Genomic DNA, 20,407 nt, shown 5'->3' with positions numbered 1-20,407 from the left:
GCCGGGCGTGCGGGGCGCGAGCCCGGGTCTCCGGCGTCGCCGCCGCCTCCACCTTCCAGCGGGGAGAGCGGCTGTGAGCGGCGCGCCCCGCCGTCCCCGCGCGTCCCTCCCACAGCCTGACACCGGTGGGCCCCCGAGGAACGGCCCGCTCTCGGAGGTGTTTGCCGCTTGTTAGTTATTTCCGGGTGCCGGGGACGGGCCAGGGCCTTTCACAGGCTGGGCAGCCGCTCGCCAGAGCTACTGCCCAGCTCCTTTTACTTTTCGTTCTGAGACAAAGTCTCTCTAAGTTGCCCTGGCTGGCCTCAGATGCAAAAGCCTCCGGAGTAGCGGGAATGACGGGCGTGAGGCTCCGCCCTGTGAGATGTTTATAGTTTAACCTGAATAACCCTTGCCAGAGGAGGGCTAGTGGCTCCTCCAGCTTCTTTTTTTTTTGTCTTTTTGAGACAGGGTCTCGCTATGCAGTTCAGGCTGGCCTTGAGCTCACTTTGTAGCCCAGGCTGGCCTCGAACTTGCAGCGATCCTCATGCCTCAGCCTCCTGAGTACTGGGATTACAGATGTGCGCCACCACGCCCAATTTTTCCAGCTTCTTGCTGTGTGATCTTGGGGACCTGCCTTCACCTCTCTGGGCCTTCTCCTTCCCTTCTGCTGAACATTAGGCCAGGAAACACTTACCACCACAGTGCACGCAGGTCTCTCAGCACATCCTGGGTGACTGTCCCAGTTGGGAAAGGGGACCTGGAGCTTCTGCAGCCCTTGAGCCATCCCTTACCCTGTGGTGATTACCTTACCCAGGGTAGGGGACAGAGGGGACAGGTCCTACGAAGACAGTGGTGACATAATTATAGGGCGGTTGCCTGGCTTGGTGGCGCACTCCGATAATCCCAGCACTCTGGGAGGCTGAGGCAGAGGGATCATACATTCAAACCCACCCAGGGCAACTGGTAACTTAGTGAGGCCTTGTCTCAAAATGAAAAATAAAAAGGACCTGGCATGTAGCACAGTGCAAGGGCCCTGGGTTCTATCCCCAGTATCTAAAGAAAGAAATTATAAGTTATGTCAAGATGACAGTAAGAAATTGAGGAATGAAGAAGCCAGGTCTGGAGATGCACACCTGCCATCCCAGCACTCTGAGGCTGAGGCAGGAGGATCACCATGAGTTCCAGGCCAGCCTGGACTCCAGACTGTGTTTGAGTGCAGCCTGGTTTATTCAGTGAGACCTTGTCTCAAAAGCCAAAGCCCAAACCAAAGAAAACAAACAAAAAAAGACACTGAGGAAGGAAGAGGCCAGCTGGGGTGGGGGACACAAAGGACGTCACCACTCCAAGGTCAGGGAAGGGCTCAGGGCCTCATTTCAAAGAAGCTTGGGGGTTTTGGGGGGTCCTGGGTGTGCCCAGACTTGGGACCATCCCCCAGTCCTGGGACGGTCTGGTCAGGGCCACTTGGTGGGTGACGTGTCACTTTGCTGTGTTTGCAGGGTTCGGCCCTTTTGGGGAGCACACAGTGAATGCCAGCTGGATCGCAGTCCAGGTAACTCAGATTTGGGGGAGTCGACCTGGAGCAGGGCTCCTGCTGGCCACATCTGGCACCCAAGAAAGTCTCCTCTGAGATACTGAAGGCTACACACACATCAGATTGTAGCCAGCACCAAGCATGCTGGTTGAGTTTGTGTTTTGGGGGCCTGGCCTTCCTGAATTCCCCAGCCACCCCTCATGGTGATTACAGGTTATTTTTTTTTTCGGGGAGGGGGGTTGAGACAGGGTCTCATTACGTAGCCCAGGCTGGACTCAAGCTTGGAACAATCCTCCTGCCTCAGCCTCCTGAGTGCTGGGATGACAGGCATCCGCCAGCACCCTCGGCCAGTAGCAGGCTATTCTTGGAGTGGGGTATCTTTGACCTTGGAGGAGGGGGCACAGCGACCCTTGCTGTCACCTCCCAGCCACCCCTGCATACTAATGGCAGGGGGAGGGGTGGCTTTCCGGGTGTCCCCAGCCTGTGGGATCTTCCCAGTCTCTTACCAGATGGGCACAGGGTGGGTTGGTGGGGGGAGACTGGGGAACAATGAACAGAGGCAGAAATGTTTCTCCTTTTATAGAACTCGGCTTGGCAGTGGCCAGACTATTAGTCTGGCCCATTGGCTGGCTGATTTAAAGTGGCCCCCGCTTCCCAGCCCAGCCTCCTGCCTTTGCTGGGAGACCCAAGCCGGAACCCCATTATCTGACCTTCCCACCCCCGCCTCAGCGCCCCGCCCTGGGTTTTTCCAGCCCCTCCGGTGGGGAGCAGCACGGAGGGCCGGGCGGGGACCCGCAGATGGGACCGTGTCCCTGCGCGGCCCGAGCCAGAGACAAAAAGAAACAGCGTGTCTCTGCAGACTCCTGTGTCGGGCTTTGTCAGGTTTCAGACAGGAGCCTTCACGGGGCTCAGGGACACAAAGCGGAGCGTCTGAATTCCTGGGCCCAGGCGCTGCATCTGCATGTAAATAGGAGAAAAATCAATTAAACAATCTTTGGAAATCCTCCGAGCTTTGGGGTCGGCGGCTGGCGGAGGCGGGCGGCTTTTCCTCCTCCCCTGCCCCAGCGCCGCCGCGGTCCGCTCTTCTGCTCTTTGCTGAAGTTGGTGACAGAGGACGCGTCCCCCTCGGCTGGCTCTGGGGAAAGGGAAGCTCAGCTGCTCCGGTCCGATCATTTCCCTTTAAGAACTAAACCCTCTGGAGCCCAAAGATGCCTACGGGGTGCTCCCGTCTGTATAATCCAGGGACTTCTGGGTTTTTGTGCTGGTTTCTGAGACAGGGTCTCGCTATGTAGCGCAGGCTGGCCTTGAAGTGGTCTCAAACTCGAAGCAATCCTCCTGCCTCAGCCTCCACATCTCTTCCTCAAGAAAATATACCGGGCACACGTGTGCGCAGTGTCTTTCAGAAGCCGTCACAGACTGTGTCTGTCGCCTCCACCCAGGGTGCCAGCCGAGGACACCTCTGCCCTGCCTCAGTTTTCAAAGCCCAGGCCGCGTGTGTAAGGGTCCTCCTCTCCGGACAGCTGCCTTCTCTCTCTGCGGCCACCTTCTGCGCTGGGGATAGAGCTGGGAGCTGAGTCCTGTCTGCCCTCTGACACCCTCAGCCTCTTGACATCACTTTAGGACCCTCACACTGCGCTGACCCCAGCTCTTTTCATTTTCTGAGACAGAATCTGGCTAAGTCACTAGGTTATGCAGCTTGGCTCCAACTTGCCAGCCTCCTGCCTCAGCCTCCTGAGTAGCCGGTGTGCACCACCGCCTGGGCTCTGTACATCCTTCTTCTCCTCTCCGTCCCTCTCCCTCTTCCCCTCCTCTGCTCCACTCCGAAGAGCTTGCACCCACACAGGGTAGGGGCAATTGTGGGGAGGCAGAGGGGGCGTACTGTTCTGTTTTTCCCAGCACCCCATTCCCCACATGTCCGGTTGCCCAGGTCCTGGGGGCGGCTGGGCCCAGGTGGGTGTGAGGCCAGGACGCCCGGGGCTCCGCCCTCTGGAGCAGTCCCGCAGGAGCAGGTCACAGAGCGCAGCGACATCCGGGACAATTAGGGCACAGGCAGTCTAGACAGACCTGCTAAGGATGTTACGGACAAAACAAAGAGCGCCTTTGTCGTGGGGTCAAGGGAATCGGTCAGCCGCGCGGGGCACGGGCGTGCTCAGGTGGGCCGTGGGCACCCAGCCGCGGCCTGTACCGCGTGTGTGTGGGCGGCCAGGGCGCGGGGCTCGGGTACGCCACGCCCCTCCCCGAGTTGGAAGCACAGGCTGGCCACGGAGCCACATGACATCCACGGGTCCTCGCAGCTCCGTGCGGGCTTTCTGGCTGTGCCCACCCTGCTGCCCTTTAAAAAATGGACACCAAACGGCATGGCGGCGCACGCCTGTCATCCCAGCACTCAAGAGGCTGAGGCAGGAGGATCGCCGAGAGTTTTGAGGCCAGCCTGGGCTACATAGCGAGGCCCCGTCTCAAACATAATAAAGCGACTCTCTGTGATTCTGTCAGGGCACAGCTCCTGCTGTCCGTTGTGGACCCCGGGCATGGCAGTGGCGGAGGCGCAGCAGCTGGGGCCTGAGGCTCTTGCCCTGGGCCTTGGTGGTCCCAGAAGGCCTCCGAGGTGGCTGCTGGTCCCTGTCCCCACATCCTCCTCCCAGCGTTGGGGCCACTGCACTGATGTGCTTGGGGGTGGCCAGGCTGGGGCAAGGCCCCCGTGGGTGCCCTGGACCCCCTTTTTCTTTTATTTTGATGCTAAGAATGGAACCCAGGAGTGCTCTGCCACTGAGCTGCACCCCCAGCCCTTGTTATTTCATTTTATCTTATTTTTATTTTCTTGGTACTGGAAATTGAAGCCAGGGCCCTTGGACTGAGCTGAAACCCCGAGCTCTGTTTTTATTTTTTAATTTTGAAACAGAATCTCACTAAGTCACTAAGTTGCCCAGGCTGGGCTCAAACTTTCCATTCTCCTGCCTCAGCCTCTCAGAGTGCTAAGATTATACGCATCACCATGCCTGGCTATGCAGCTCTTTTTATTAATTTTCAGTTTTGAGACAGGGTCTGGCTAAATTTGCCCAGGCTACACTAGGCTTCATGATATATGTCTGTCATCCAAGCACTTAGGAGGCTGAGGCAGGAGGATTGCCATGGGTTGGAGGCCAGACTGGGATACCTAGTTCAGGAGCAGCCTAAACTGCATAGCAAGACCTTGTCTCAAAAAGCAAGACGAAATGAGAAGTTGCCCAGACTGACCTGGACCTTGAGATCCTCCTGCCTCAGCCTCCCGAGTGCTGGGATTACAGGCGTGCGCCACCACGCCCGGCTTGTCTTGCTTTTCTTAAGCACAGGCTTCTGTTCTGGTTTGAGAAGTGGCCCCTGCCACGGTTCTTGTTTTGTTTTCTGAGTTTGTAAAACATTGACTTGGTTCCCAGTGGGCCCAGCCTGTTCCCTCTTTGCCCAGAAGGTGGCGCCATCTTGCCATGGCACACCCGGAAATACTTCATTGTCAGTCCCTAAAATTTAGTTTTGGTAAAGTCCAGTTTATCTTCTTTTTTGTTGTTCTTTTTGGCGTGGTGCTGGGAGTGGAGTCCAGAGACCCGCTCATGTCAGGGAGGTGCTTTACCACTGAGCTGCACCCTCGGCCCCATTTTCTGCCCCACAAGGTGAGGTCTCACTAGGTCACCTAGACTTGCCTTAAACTCCTTGGCTCAGGCTGTCCTCCTGCCTCAGCCTCTCAAGTAGCAGGGACTACACAAATCTACCTCCATGTCTGACTTGCTCTCCATATTTTTTCTTTTGTCATTGCCTGTGGGCTGTGTGTCTTTTGATTTGTCTTGTTTGTTCATTTTGTTTCTCACTAGGCAGTTTTGGCTGGCCTTGACCTCAGCTGTGTAGTCCAGGCTGGCCTCAAATTCGAGGTGAGGCGATCCTCCTGCCTCAGCCTCCCGAGTGGAGAGCTGAGATGACAGGTGTGGGCCACCATGGCCACCATGGGATTTGTCTTTAGGAGAGAAAAGGGCTCAGGGCTCGCGGTCTCAGCCAGTTTCTCTTGCTTGCAACTCAGCACAGCGAGCGTATTTTGGTGCACAGCCCCGGCCAGGCTTGGAGGCCGCGTCTGGTGCCTGCAAAGCCCCCAGGCCCCGGCTGGGGTCTCAGGGCGGGAGTCGGACGTGTGGGCGGGGCCTGTCCACCGTGGCTCTGCGGGTGTCCTGCTCTGGAGAACCGATGAGCCATCAGCTGTCGGGCAGCCTCCGTCCGCACTCGCAAAGGGCCCACCTCCCTCATGTGTCTGTTTTGTTTGGTGGTGCTGGGAATGGAGCCCAAGGCCTGGCGCAGGCTAGGCAGGGCTCAGCCCCGCCCCTTCTACATTCTGAGACAGGCTGTCACTAAGCCACGGAGTGGCCCACGCTGAGTTTGAACTTGAGAGCCTCCTGCCTCAGCCTCCTGGATTTCAGAGGTGTGCTGCGGAAGCCAGCCAAGAGACAAGATCTCACTTTGTAGCTCAGGCTGGCCTCTAACTCCTGCGCATCCTCCTGCCGCGCCTCCCGAGTGCTGGGATGACAGCCACGCGCCATGCGGTGCCGGGCCGAGCTCTGGGACCCTCTGAAAGCCCCTCCCACCTGCTGTTGTTGGAAGCTCCCTGAAGTGTCGGGTGCACCTGTGAGCCACCACCACGCCTGAGAAGAGTCCACCGAGCCCGCGGGCTCACCCTGTCAGCTCAGCACTCAGTAGCCTGAGGCAGGAGGATCGCTGGGAGCTAGAGGCTGGCCAGCGCCTTAGTCCTTAGCACCTCTCCCGGGGGCTAAGTGCTTCGTTGTCCCTTTCTACAGACAGGAAACGGGCGCTCAGAGGTTCCGTGTCCTTCCGGGGGTTACACAGGCAGGGCCACTCCCAGCAGGCTGCAGAGACAGCGCCCGATGCCTTCCAGGAGAGTGGGCAGCGGGCGACCCTGCCGCCTGGGCCGGGTCAGGACGCGGCGCCGTGACGCCCTCTGCCTCCCCAGGAGCTGGAGAAGCTGGGCCTGGGGGACAGCGTGGACCTGCACGTGTACGAGATCCCGGTGGAGTACAAGACGGTACAGAGACTCATCCCCGCCCTGTGGGAGAAGCACAGTCCGCAGGTGAGTGTTGCGTGTGGCCCGGGAAGGAGGTGTGCCCAGGCCTTGCTCTGAGCCCGGCCCCAGCTCTTCTTTCACTTAGTTGCCTAGGCTGGACTTGAACTTGAGGTCCTCCTGCCTCAGCCTCTCAAGTCTGAGATTATAGGCATGGATTGCTATGCCCAGGTGTTTTTCTTTTCTTTCTCTGTCTGTCTCTCTCTGTTTTTTTTTTTTTTTCTCCTTGAAACAGGGTCTGACTATGCAGTTAAGGCTGGCCTTGAACTTGAAGAAATCCTCCTGCCCCAGCCTCCTGAGTGCTGGGATTATAGGCATGTGCCACTTAGCCCAGCTTCCCTCCTTTCCTGGGGCTGGGGTGGAGCCCAGGGCCCCCACATGTGCTAGGCCAATACTGCGCCGCTGAGCTGCACCCCAGCCAGGAGTCTTGGTTCTAAGAAGCCAGCTCCTGCGGCCCAGCCCGAGCCACCTTACCTTTCAGAGGGACCCTGGTTCTGCAGCTGTGCTTCAGCCTCCACTGTAACCCTGCAGGTGAAAAAATAAAGTGTGCTCCAGTCACATGTTGCGTAAGGACAGATCCATTCCAGGAGGTCAGCAGACAATTGCGTCATTGTGCATACGGCCAGAGCCGCTGCCTGGCCCGGGTGGCTCAGCCACTCCAGGCCGGGGCTTTCCTCTTCCTTCCTTCCTTCCCCACCTTTTTTTTTTTCCACAGCCCACCCCCTGATCTAAATTGAATTTAATTGTTTTTGAAGCAGGGTCTCCCCATGGCCCAGGCTGGCCTGAATTCACTGTGTAGCCCAGGCCAATCCTCCTGCCTCAGCCTCCCCAGTGCTGGGATGACAGGGTGCACCATCAAGCCCAGCCCAGCCTAAATTCTAAATATTGACAGGGTTGTTTACAGTGCATACAAAAGGCAAGTGGAAGTTAAGCTATTCAGTTTGGAACCCTGCTTTTTAAAAGTACTGTATCGTAGGCATTTGTTGACCTAAGTCATTAAAATTTCTTTAAAAATTACATTTAAAAACATTTTAGCCAGGCATGGTAGCGCACACCTGTTAACTCAGCACTTAGGAGGCTGAGGCAGGAGTATCGCTGTAAGTGTGAGGCCAGCCTGGGCTACATAGTGAGACCCTGTCTCAAAAAACAACAACAAAAAAAAAACCCTAACCAAATAGCTAAATAAGTAAATACATAAATAAAAACATTATTTTCAGGGTAGGGTACTTTTTTGTAATTAGCATACCTGTTGTTTAATTGTTGGACACACACATTTTCTATGCTTTTAATTGCTTTTTTGTTTTGAACATCACTTTTTGTAAATAACACTGAAGTGACTGTCTTTCTCACGTTTGGTAAATTTTAGGCTACATCTGTGAAAGTTACACCTGGATTTTCGCACTTGGCTGTTAGGGGTATGATCAAAAAATGGTGGTTGTTTAAAAAGACATTTAAAAGACACATACTTAAAAGACATCCCCTGGGAATGCTCCGCAATGCTTCAAACACACATATCCCAGCGTCCTGCCCACTTTCCACAGCAGCTCTGGAGTCCCCTTTCGTGCGTGTCTTTAGCTCCACTGTCATGCTGCCGTGAGGCCCTGAGTGGATCACGTGTTTATGCGCATGGTCATGTTGACACTGGGGAGGAGCCCAAAGCCGTCTGGCCCAGATCTGGTGAGCGGTGCAGATGAGGACAGCACTGTTTGCTTATGGACCGGCCTTTCCAAGGGATGGCACGTGGTAGCATCATTCACCTTTTTTTTTTTTTTTGGTACCGGGAATTGAACTCGGGGCCTTGTGCTTGCTCTCCCCAAGGTTATTTTTTATCACGCCTCGTAAGCTTGTACGAAAGCAGCTCCCAGAGCTGCTTCAGAAAGTGGCAAGAAAAAAAAAAAAAAAGAAAGTGGCAAGAATGACCGGATAAATGGTTGAAACCAGAGGGGAGATTTCCATGGGGATTCATGACAATGTGTCTTTCTTGTACTAACATTAAAAATTTAAGGACCAGGGATGTAGCTCTGTGGTACAAGCCCCTGCCTGACAAACGCAAGGTCCTGAGCTCAATCCCTGGTACCAGAAAATGAAAAAAGAAGAAAAAGAAAAATTAAGCATTCACCATATCTACCCATCTATCTATCTATCTATCTATCTATCTTTCTTTCTTTCTTTCTTTTGTCCTTTTGAGACAGGGTCTCGCTATGCAATTCAGGCTGGCCTTGGGCTCACTTTGTAGGCCAGGCTGGTCTCGAACTTACAGCGATCCTCCTGTCTCAGCCTCCCAAGTCCTGGGATTACAGGCGTGTGCCACCTCGCCCCACTCACCATATATTTCAATCACCATGTGTGTCCCCTGGAGATCATTCCCTCTAATGCCACATTTTAACAGCTGCACTGTTGCTAATTTTCTTAACCCCCTATCCCCACCCCTGCCCCTGATTTTGAGTGGCTAAACTGTTTCTAGTCTTCTATTGTAACTGCAAACAAAGCTGCTCCTTCACACCTTTGCCTGTTTCGCAGGGCAAACATTTCTGCACGAGTGGCTACAGGGTCTGCTCCAGCAGCAAGAGGTCAGAAACCTTTGACCCAGGCAAAGCTCAGTGAAGACGCCACTTTCTCCTTGGCCTGGGGGCACCCCCGGTGCCCCAGCCAGGCCCTGCTAAACCCTCCCTATCGATCTGCAGCTGGTGGTGCATGTCGGGGTGTCGGGCATGGCGACCACGGTCACGCTGGAGAAATGTGGGCACAACAAGGGCTACAAGGGACTGGACAACTGCCGCTTCTGCCCCGGTTCCCAGTGCTGTGTGGAGGACGGGCCAGAAAGCATCGACTCCATCATCGACATGGATGCCGTCTGCAAGAGGGTCACCACGCTGGGGCTGGACGTGTCGGTGACCATCTCGCAGGATGCCGGCAGGTAGGGCGCGGTGGGCCTGTGGGCGGTGTGGGCAGGGCACCCCGTCCCCCGCCGAGCGCAGTGTTGTGGGCCTTCGGGGGCCGAGGGCACCGATCCCTCTGTGTCTGAGTTAGCTGCTGTGGCTGTAACAAAACGCTGGAAGGGTTCAGCTGCAAGGCGCCGCCTGATCGGTCTCTGAACCACTCGGTCGGGGACCGGCTTTCAACGCAGGACCTTCTGGACCTTGAGCGCGTCTGGAGGTCCTAGAAGGGGCGCACAGCTATCTATACCCTCGTCCTCCTCGACGGAGCGCGCAGCTCCGGGAGGGACGCAGGTGGAGCGGGAGGGAGGAAGGGGCACCCGCCCGCCGGCCAGAGCAGCTGAGTCCACCCAGGAGATCGCCCTCACACCCAGGTACAAGCAAGCAGGAGCTTTGGAGGACATTTCAGGTGGGAACCATGACTAAGTTTGCACACCTGCAGAGTCAGCCAGCAGACGTGCCTCTGCAGTGAGCGCAGACACTTGTCATTTCTTCTCTGCACAACCCAATATAACGTGTGTGTGTGTGTGTGTGTGTGTGTGCTGGGGGTGTCAAACCCAGGGCCTCACGCTTCCTGGACAAGTTCTCTACAACTGAGTTACGCCCCAGTCTGTTTTATCTTGTTTTGAGGCTGGGTCTTGCTAAGGTGTCGAGACCGGCCTCAGACTTGTGCTCCTGTTTCCATAGCCTCCCAGGTAGCTGGGATTGCAGGCACTCCCCGTGTTGCCTGGTTTAGTATAATGATTCTTGCTGGCCTTGGGCGTGCACACCTGTCATTCCAGTATTCAGGAGGCTGAGGCAGGAGGACTGCCCTGAGTTCAAGGCCAGCCTGGGGTACATAGTGAGTTCAAGGTCAGCCTGAACTACAAAGCAAGACTGTCTCAAAACAAAAAAAAAAAAAAGAAAGACTGACTTCGGCTCACGTTTGTGAGGACCCGGTCCGGATTAGTTCCCCTCATGCTTTTGGGCCCGCCCAAGGCCGAGCATCGCGGTGGAGCAGCAGAGGGACCCTACACGCTCACATCAGGGAAAGCAGCTGGGAGCCCAAGGCGAGAGAGTGGGCGGGGCAGGTCTTTGTAGCTGCTCCAAGGCCACGCCCCCAGTAACCTCACTGCCTCCCACTAGGCCCCGCCTCTTAAAGGCTCCACTACCTCCCAGTAGTGCCCCTGCCAGAGGCGAAAGCCCGCAGCATACAGCACAGGCTTTGGTGGACGCTACATAGTGAGTCCTGACCCCGGCCTGCGCTCGCTCTCTCGCCCCATCTGTGGCCTAGGTACCTCTGCGACTTCACCTACTACACCTCGCTGTACCAGAGCCATGGCCGCTCGGCCTTCGTGCACGTGCCCCCGCTGGGCAAGCCCTACAACGCGGACCAGCTGGGCCGGGCGCTGCGGGCCATCATCGAGGAGATGCTGGACGTCCTGGAGCAGTCGGAGGGCAAAATCAGCTGCTGCCACGAACACTGAGGCCTCGGCTGCCCTCAGCCTTGTCGAGGACGAGGACAAGGACAAGCCCACCAGCCGCAGGTCCGACTTCCCACCTCTTCCTGTGCCTCAGCAGCGCCAGGCTGATTTGAGGGAAGTGGCCTGAAGATTGTTTTCCTGTCTCCCTGCGGTGCCACAGCTAGGGCCGCCCACCGTCTGCTTGTCCAGGTTTGTGGAGGGTGACGGAGCTCGGAGTCTCCCTGTCCCTGCCTGCTGTGATCTGAAAGTTGCATCAGGAACCTGGTCCCGAAAGCATGTCTCCAAAGAGGGGCAGCCTCACACAGGGCCAGCTTTCGGATCGGCTGGTTTCCCTTCCTTTTTTTTTGTCTTTTTGAGGCAGGGTCTCGCTATGCAGTTCAGGCTGGCCTTGAGCTCACTTTGTAGCCCAGGCTGGTCTCGAACTCGCAATGATCCTCCTGCCTCAGCCTCCAGACTACAGGTGTGCATCACACTGCCTGCTCTTTTGCTTTTCTTTCTTTTCCCTCCCACCCCCGACCCCAAAGCAATAGTGCTACTTCTGGGACGCAGTAATTTATACTCCCTTTGGTTAAAACGCTGGCTTTGGCCAACAACAAGTGTCTTTTCCCTAAGGTGTGGCCTCTTTTGCCTCCTGCCCGAAACTGAACCTCAGACTTGACACCTCTGTTTTAGGACTGAGAGCGGGGTCCCCTTGCTCTGAGTGGTGGCACCCAGGTGCAGCCACAGAAGACTTGGTCCTCTAGACCTGAGCGGGGCACAGTCCCCGGGGCCCCCGGGACCTGCAGGAGCGCAGATCCTGTCTGCCCGGGAGTCTTTACAAGTACACGGACACTTGCGGCCGCGGAGCCCTGCCTGGCCGGGGGATGCTGCAGCCGGCCTGCCCCGGCATGTCCGGGGACGGCTTCTGGCCACTCGCCCAGAGCCGGGAGTCAGTGCTGATCTTGCCTCTTGCCGACTTTGAACTCAGCGGGCACGGGATGTGGGGTGATGTCACTCCGGACAGCTCAGTGCGGCCGGCCTTGACACTGGGCCGGAAGCCGGGAGCGGGTCACGCAGTACTTCGGGGAGCCGCCGCAGCCTGTTCGGAGGAGGAGCTCTTCCCTTCTCCCGCGCCCCTCCACCGACCGCTGCCCGGACGCGGCCGGTCGCGGTCGCTGTCTCCCTCGCGGTTGCGCTGCCCCGGGGGGTCCCGGCGAGTGGGCGCCGGGGACGCACGGCTGCTGGCCCGGCCTTCTCCGCTGGGCGCTGGTGGGGGATGCAGTTGGCCCCTGGCAGCGGTGTGAGCGTGACCAGCGGGTAAACTGGGGCGCGCTCTCCCCCTGGAGCCAGACACCCCCCTCCGGCGTCGCCCCCTGCGGGTCCCCAGCCTGAGCGCCGTCTCCTGAGACGCCCCGCCTCTGCTCAGCCGGCTGTGCGCACGGAAGCAGTGGTCCTCGGGGTCTGAGGAGACTTGGGGCTCACGTCTCGCTGCCCCCCGAGGTCCTCGCGGGCAGAGGGGAGCAGGGAGGCGCCGGGCCCCGACTCACGCTCCGACTCCGCCGTCCTCTCCCCAGCCCGGGACCACTGGCCGCTCGCTGTGGAGCGTGTGCGCGTCCTCCTCCGCTCCTTCGGCCCCTGCACCCCTTGCACGTGTCTTTGCCGGCTTTTTATGTCCTCCTTTTCTTTCGGTTTCTGTTTTTTACCTCTGGGGAAGCCGCTGCCCTCTCCACGCCCATCTCTGTCCCCGCATCTTGGCCTCAGATGTCCGCGTGAGAAGGGAGGACCGGGTCACCAAGTCACATCCCTCGCCGTCCCTCCCGTGTCTGGGGACGCGGTGCGGGTGGCGGGGACAGGCGTGCGGTGTGGCCGGCCGTGGTCTCGGTGGCCGCGGGGTGCGAGCAGGGCCGGTGGCAGGAGAGCAGACGCCAGGGGAGAGGCGGCGGCACCCCGCCAGCCCTGTGCCTCGTGGGGGGCCGCGGAGGGCGGGGGGCTCTCGGAAGACGCCAGCCGAGGAGAGCAGGAGCGGGGTGCTGGCGCCGGAGCCGGGTCCGCCTGGCTAAGCAGCTGCAGGCGCGGGGGCCCCGCCGAGCACAGCGCAGAGGAGGCCGGCAGGGGCAGCTCGGTGAGGAGCGGGGTGGCTGGCCCCGTCCTTGCTAGTTTCAGGGGCACGGGGGCGGGAACCCAGGGCTTCACGCTGGGTACACCCCAGCCCTTTTTATTTTTCATTTTGAGTCAGGGTCTCAGAGTCACTAAGTTGCCCAGGCTGGGCTTGAACTCCCGGCCCTCCTGCCTCAGCCTCTGAGTGCTGGGATGAGGGGCGTGCACCCCCTGCGGGCTCCGGGACGCCTGTGGGTGTGAGAAGTTTGTGCCCAGAAGCCAGGCCAGCTGGCGTGTGTGCCCGCGCCCCCACAGTGCCCTGGGGTGCAGCGGCTGCGGAGACGGTTGACCTTTGCCCTCCCCTGCCCGTGCGGTCTGAACCTGGAAATCCCCTGGAGGGCAGAGCAAAGCCCTGTCCTCTGGGCCCCCATTCACTGCCCGGAGCCTGCTGGGCGTGGAGCGCTGGGCAGCCCCTGACCAGCAGCCCAGTAGGACAGCAGCAAAGGGCTTTGCCTTTCTCCCTGGTGGGAGGGACTTCTCTCCCTTTTATTCTTGGTTTTGGGGCCCAGAGCCTCAGGTGTGCCCACAAGCACTTGGCACTGAGCCGCACCCCAGCCCTTTGGAAACATTTTATTTAGAGACCGGGTCTTGCTGTGTTGCCCAGGCTGGCCTGGCGCTCAAGATCCTCCTGCCTCAGCCTCCCCATTAGCTGGGATGACAGAAACACCTTTCCTCATCTTGAGGAACTCTCTCCCCACCCCCAGAGCTGGCCCTGCCCTGGGCTCCCCGCACGGGGTGTCCCGGGCCTGGGAGCCGGCTCCGCCTTCAGCCTGCCCCCCAACGTCTCAGGATTTTCCCCCCTGCTAAAGTCTCTCCGGCAGAAACCCTTGCTGCCGAAGGCGACTGCGATTTCTGTCCCCAGAGAGGCCCCCGCGTGACTTCTCCCCGGCCCGCTGATGGGGACCCTGGGCGGAAGGGGGCTGCTAGATGCTGCTGTAGCTGGGGTCTGGGAGACCCCGAACCTGGCACCCCAGAGAGCAAATAAAGCTTGAGGTCGCCTCCCTGTGTGTCCTTGTGCGCGTCACCCACAGCCCGGGGCCTGGGCGCGGAGAGGGCCCCACGCCCAGCGTGTCCCAGCCTCTTTGGCCTCCGCTGGCAGTGAGGGACAGGGACGAGCACGCCTGTCACGGTCCACACCAGGCCTTTGCCCCGCGGTACAGAGAGCGAGGCACCCACCCGGGCACACAGCAAGTGGGGCCGCGCTGGGATCTGATCTGGAGCCCTCGTGGACGCCGGCACGCGACAGCAGTGCCATCGCTCCCGGACAGACGGGGCGGCTGGGGCAGTCCCGGGCCCTGTCCCGGTCTGCACGGCACAACCGGGGAGGGGTGGGGAGGAGCCCAGGCCCGTCCTGGGCAGGGGCTAGCGAACCCCGGTTCCTAAAGAGGCTCCCGAAATCCAGCCTACGTCCTCCCTCCGGGACCTCAAGAGCCATGGCAGGGGCCCCCTGGGAACCCCGAAGAACACACCACCTTTTTATTATGTTTGTCTTATTTCTATGTTTACTTAGCTTTTAATTTGAAAAAGGGTCCTCCTAAGTTGCCCAGGCTGACCCTGAGCTTGCGGCCCTCCTGCCTCAGCCTGGGGAGCGTGGGGTGGAGGTGAGCTGCAGCGGGGACGCTGTGCATCTTGACCCGAGAGGGCCTGCGCCGCGCGTTGGGGCCCAGGGCCTTGGTGCGCGCAGGCTGAAGGGAGGTGGAGCCTGGGGGGGCGCTGTAGGTTGTTGGCTGTGCCCTTGGGGGCACTTAGGACCCGGCTCTCCCTCCCTGTCTGCCCCGCGGGACAGCACCTTGCTGGGACCTTCACAAAGCCTCCAAGAGCCTTGAGCAGCCCCAAGGACTGAGGCCTCACTTCACTTCCGTCAGCCCCACCTTCCGTTTCTCAGGGGCTTTGTGAGAACTCAGCGAGACCCACCTTTCACCACCCTTGATGCGGAGCCTGGCGCGTGGCTGTTGCTTGATCAGTAATTTGTCCACATAAAGTAAGGACCCTGAGGCCCAGCACGGGGACTCACACCTTTGATCTCAGCAGTCTGGGAGGCTGAGGCAGGAGGGTCTCAAGCTGCAAACCAGCCCGGGCCACTTAGTGACTTAGCAAGACTCTGTCCCAAAACAAGGACTGGAGATACGGCTGGGCGCGAAGGCCTTGGTACTGGGGTTCCATCCCCAGCACCAAGAAAGAAAGAAGACTCCCTTAAAGGGAACAGGAGCGCAGCGACCACTCCCCCCGTCTTCTGCAGCAGGGCCGAGGGGACGGGGAGTCGCAGGGTCACAGGACCAGGTCACAAGTGAGTGCTCCCAGGGCTGTGGCAACCGCAGGGAGGCGGCCCCACACAGCGGCGGCCGTTCCATCTCCCGGCGCTCAGATGTTATCTGGGCACATTCTCAGGCGTGGCGGGGCCGCAGGTGCGCTGAGCTCAGCGACACATTCCGGGCAGTTGACGGAACAGTCACGGACTGTTTGGCCCCCGCACGACATGGCCAAGGTCAGCGCCTGTGGGGTCTTTCCATGCAGCTTCTTTAGGGAACACTGGTTCACAAACTGTTGTTCTCTCCTGTTGCTGGACGTCCCCTAGACATCCAGGTACCTCTTCTGCCCTTCACGGCTGCCTGTGCGCCGGCCATCATGACCATCATAACACACTGGATAGCACTGGACTGTTTCCATGAAGGCCATGAGAGCAGGTGGGTCCCCTGGGGCCTCCTGTGTCTGTGGGCCCAGTGCTGTGCTGAGAGGTGGCAGGTGTGCCCTAAATCACACCAGGAGGAAGGAAAGTGGCGACCGCAGTGCTGGGAGACACTGGCGGAGCTGGGGTCCCCAGAAGGCCCCTCTTGCAGATGCAGCGCAGTGAGGCCCAGGCCAGGGGACCCTGGGGAGCCTGTGTTGGGCCCTGTTCATTGCACTTCCCTTGTGGCAGTCATTGTAGTACAGGACTGTAATCCCAGCCCTCTGGAGGCTGAGGCAGGAGGATCTCTGAGAGTTCAAGGTCAGCCTGGGCTACACAGTGAGACCCTGTCTCAAAAAAAGAGAAAAAGAAAAAAGAATATGGTTTCCTCGCTGTGGCTGGGAGCTCCCACCCTCACTCAGAGATGCAGGTCCCAGACTCCAGGATCCTGAACACCCTCCGTAGCTCCCCTTGGACTCCATTGGGCCTGGGAACCCCTATTCTTGCTGTTGACCCCACCCAGCCTCACTTTTCTCCATGCCCTCCTCTCCCAGGAAGCGCCGTCCCCATCTCTGCAACTAAACCCGAAGAACTCCTACCCATGCTTCAAAACCCCAGGCTGGGAAGGAGACACCAAGGCCATCTTGGAAATTCACTGAGTGTGAAGAGCCTGGCTAAAGATGAAGGGGGCAAATGAGTCGCATCCAGACCAGGCTGTTTCCTGCTGGCACTGGCGACCCCAGGCTTTCCTGAGGCAGGTCTCAGAGCTGCCCGGACGTGTCTGGGGGCAGAGGTGGGGGGCGCCAGTCCTGGGTGTCTTCCCTTTGAGCCCTCCAGTTTGGACTGAGGGCCTCGGTCTCCCCCTGGGACACAGCTGAGCTTCCCCAACCCCTGCCCGGCTGCCCATCCCCTGGGGAGGGCCGGGCCCAGCACAGCACAGGCCGGCGGCCTTGATCACAGGCGGGCGTGAGGCCGGGCGCGGCTTCTGGCCGTGGGGTGTGAGCGCGTGGGCCTCAGCTGACCTGCTTCCTGCCGGGCTCAGGTGGCCCTGGGGTCCCCACGGCCAGGAAGCCACGCAGCCGGTCCCAGGAGCTGAGCTGACCACTTCCGGCCGGCAGGCCAGGCCAGCTGAGTCACCAAGGCCACCCGCCATGTCCCCCACCCCAGGTCGTGCCTGCGGGTGGTGGCCCGAGGGGAGGAGGCCGCCTGGGCTGAGCTCCCCGTTCCCTGCCTCAGGCCCGCCAGGCACGCGGCTCTGCCCGGGCTGGGCGCACTTCCCCCGGGGACCAGGGCACCGCAGATGACAGGGCGCTGGAGGCCCAGGGTTCGGCCAGCAGCCCCGAGGCCCATGGATAAATACAGAGCCGGGCGTGGTGGCGCACGCCTGTGGTCCCAGCACTCAGGAGGCTGAGGCAGGAGGATCCCAGGGAGCTCGAGGCCAGCCTGAACTGCATAGCGAGACCCTGTCTCAAAAAACCAACCAAACAAACAAATAAAACAGTACAGAAATCCCAGGCTAAGTCATCACAGGATGAAAGCCCGCCTGTGACCTCCCTCACCCCCAGGGAGGTCCCCAGGGGCAGGGGCATCAGACAGGCCAGAGTTCTGAGGACTGGGCTGGGACTGAGGGCCCCCTTGGCAGAGAGTGATCTGGAAAATTTTATGCAATTGAGCCAGGGTGGGCCCTGTGGCCTGGCCGTTTCCCTCTCGATGGAAGCTCAGAGGAAACCTGAGTGTGTGTCTTCACGGGGAGCTGAGTCCAGAGACATACCAACATGTGATTACACTGGGGAGTACTATACAACCATGGAAAAGGTGGAGCTGAACCTTCGAGCAAAACTGTCCGGACTAGAACCTTAAAGCAAAAAGAAGCAGATGACAAGGGCTGCTGTTTGCTTTTTTAAATTTGCATTTCCTTTCCTTTCTTTTATTTTCTTTAGCGTCTCCCTAGGTGGTCCAGGCTGGCCTTGAGCTCACAGCTCCTCCTGCTTTGGCCTCCCCAGTGCTAGGGTGATAGGTGTGCTCCACCACACCCGGCTTATTTTTCTATTTTGGGGCCTGAGTCTTTCTAAACTGCCCAGGCTGACCTTGAACTTGTGATGGTCCTGCTTCAGCCTCCAGAGTAGCTGCAGTCAGGGAGGGCAGGGCCACGCCTGGCTCACCCACTTTTATTTCCGGCTGTAGCTGTGTCACCTCTCTCAACCCTCACAGTGGGCCCCATGGGCTGGCCGAGTGTGTTTTGTTCTTTGCAGAGAAGCAATTCCAGGTTTCAGTGCTGGGACAACGGTCTCAGTGTAACCCTGGTGGGGATTAATCTCGGCTCTAATCTTGTTATTGCCTCCCTGCTTGGGGCCCTAAATATAGTTCGCCCTTCTTTTTCTACTCCCACGAGGTGTAAGGTTAAGTCTCAGGGGTGTGTACAGCACCGCCGCTCCCACGCCGCCAGCCCTGCTGGGTGACATTGGGGTTTCCCAATTTTCCTTGTAATTTTCCTTTCCTTCCCTTGTCTTTCTTTTGGGCGGACAGGGTCTCCATAGGGAGCCCAGGCTGGCCTGGAGCTCACTGCAGCCCTCCTGCCTCAGCCTCCAAGTGCCATGATGCCAGGTGTGCACCCCTCACACCTGCAGCGGGACCTACTCCGCACACCTGACTGGCAGCAGCTGGGGAGTGGCGGTGGCTCCTCGGCTGGGCAGGTCTTCCGTTACCCTAGCCGGGGCACGAATCTCTGAAGCTGCAAGTAAGCTGGAGCCTCTGCACTGAGCTACGTTCCCAGCCCTTTTTATTATTTATTTTGAGACGGTTACACTGAATTGCCCGAGACCCTCCTGTCTCAGTCTCCCAGCGTGCTAAGGCTTTTTCTAAGGCTTTCCTCACTCTTGCCTTTTTTAAAAAATTTATTTTTTTGGTTTTCTTAAAAACAGGGTCTCGCTATGTAGCTCAGGCTGGCCTTGAGCTCATTTCGTAGCCCAGCCTGGTCTTGAGCTCACAATGATCCTCCTGCCTCAGCCTCCTGAGTGCTGGGATTGCAGGCATGCGTTACCACGCCCAGCACTGGCCTTGAACTCACTGTGTAGCTGAGGCTGGCCTGAATTCTTGGCGATTCTCCTGCCTCAGCCTCCTGAATGCGGGGGTAACAGGTGCGCTCCACCGTGCCGTCGCTGCAGTGTTTTCAAGCAATGCCTGTGTGCTACACTGTGAATCTTGAATGTCCCCAAAGGCCCCGAGGTCACAGCTTGATCCCCAGTGTGCGGCCGCAGAAACCGGCGTGACTGACAGGGGCGGGACCTAAGGCGGAAGTGAGGTCATGGGGGCGGGGCCCTGAGGGCCTGGAGGTTACCCACCCTGTGTTCGCTCTGCCCCTGGCCAGGATGGCCTGGCAACTGCACACCCGCAAGCTGAAATCAGACTCTCCTCCACATCCCTTGATTATCTCAATATCTCCTCGTGGTAACCCCAGGGGTGTTAGAACCGACTTATGCAAAAATCTGTATTTGAGTCCAGTATGTATGCCTGTCATTCCAACGCTGGGGAGGCTGAGGCAGGAGGATCTCCATGAATTTGAGGCCAGCCTGGGCTACACAATGAGACACTGTCTCAAAAAAACAAAACTAAAAACAAAGCAGCTTTTTTTCCGAGCTGGGCACTTCTCAGCGGCCGGTATGTTGTGGTCCTTACCTGCGTGTCTACCTGACCCATCTTCCTAGCAAAGAACAGGAGGGACAGGAAGCGCTGAGGCGGCCTCCGGGCTGCATGCCAGGGCGACCAGGGTGACCTCATGATTCAGCAGTTTCCCTCCCGGTCTGTGCCCTCGGGAACCAAAACAGGTGCTCCATAAACCCCAGCTGGTGCTGGTGCCAAGGGCAGACGGGGCCCTCACGGCGCACCTGCGGCTGGGAAGGGCCACAGGGGAGGCCGAGGCAGGCGGGTCTTCGGGGACCGAGGGCAGCGAGGCTGCTGGGTGGAGCCAGGTTGGGAGTGCTCGTGCAATCTCGAGGGTGAGCCGAGCACCCAGGTGCACCTTTGTTGGGGGAAATGATGCTGTTACACCATAAAACCATGTAGATAAGTGCCCTGTACAGTGGCGTGGGTCAGGAGCAGCCCCGGCTGGAGCCCTGTAGGTCGCTTGCCAGGCGAGCGTAGACCAGAAAGAACCACAGAGCCTTGAATCCAGGTGTCCGGGGGTCAGAAGAGGCAGGGTCAGGATTTGAACTCGGGTCTCCCCGTCTGAGCCGCATTGCAGAGAGCCCTTCTCGGTCCTTGTCATGGTCCGAGAAGTTTATTTATTGTTTATTTATTTATTTATTTATCTTTTTGAGACAGGGTCTCGCTGTGCAGTTCGGGCTGGCCTTGAGTTCACTATGTAGCCCAGGCTGGCCTTGAACTCGCAACGATCCTCCTGCCTCAGCCTCCCGAGGGCTGGGATTACAGGCGTGAGCCACCACACCGGGCCAGGAAATTTGTATTTGTAATCCACGCAAAGTTATTACAACCCTATCGGGTTAATTCCAGTCCAGCACTTCCAGCGCAGCCCACGGCGAGAACAGACACTCAGGCACATTTGTAGCTGTGGGGAGCCAAGGGGTCCTCCCTCCAGCTCGGGCGATG

General features: G+C 58.7%; 1 protein-coding gene across 1 annotated transcript; it reads left to right on the top strand.

The window, feature by feature from the left end:
- Positions 1-1,475: 1,475 nt before the first annotated feature.
- On the top strand, positions 1,476-11,404 carry Pgpep1 (pyroglutamyl-peptidase I; the record flags this gene model as incomplete). Its single annotated transcript, XM_013507332.1, is given in 4 exon segments — positions 1,476-1,528; positions 6,495-6,611; positions 9,287-9,519; positions 10,812-11,404. Coding segments are annotated over 4 exon segments (596 nt in total), but the record flags the coding sequence as incomplete, so codon positions are not given.
- Positions 11,405-20,407: the final 9,003 nt, after the last annotated feature.

This window comes from Chinchilla lanigera, unplaced genomic scaffold (assembly GCF_000276665.1).
Source record: "Chinchilla lanigera isolate Chin_1 unplaced genomic scaffold, ChiLan1.0 scaffold00123, whole genome shotgun sequence".
Taxonomy (NCBI): domain Eukaryota; kingdom Metazoa; phylum Chordata; class Mammalia; order Rodentia; family Chinchillidae; genus Chinchilla; species Chinchilla lanigera.
This window is presented reverse-complemented; position numbering and strand designations above follow the sequence as displayed.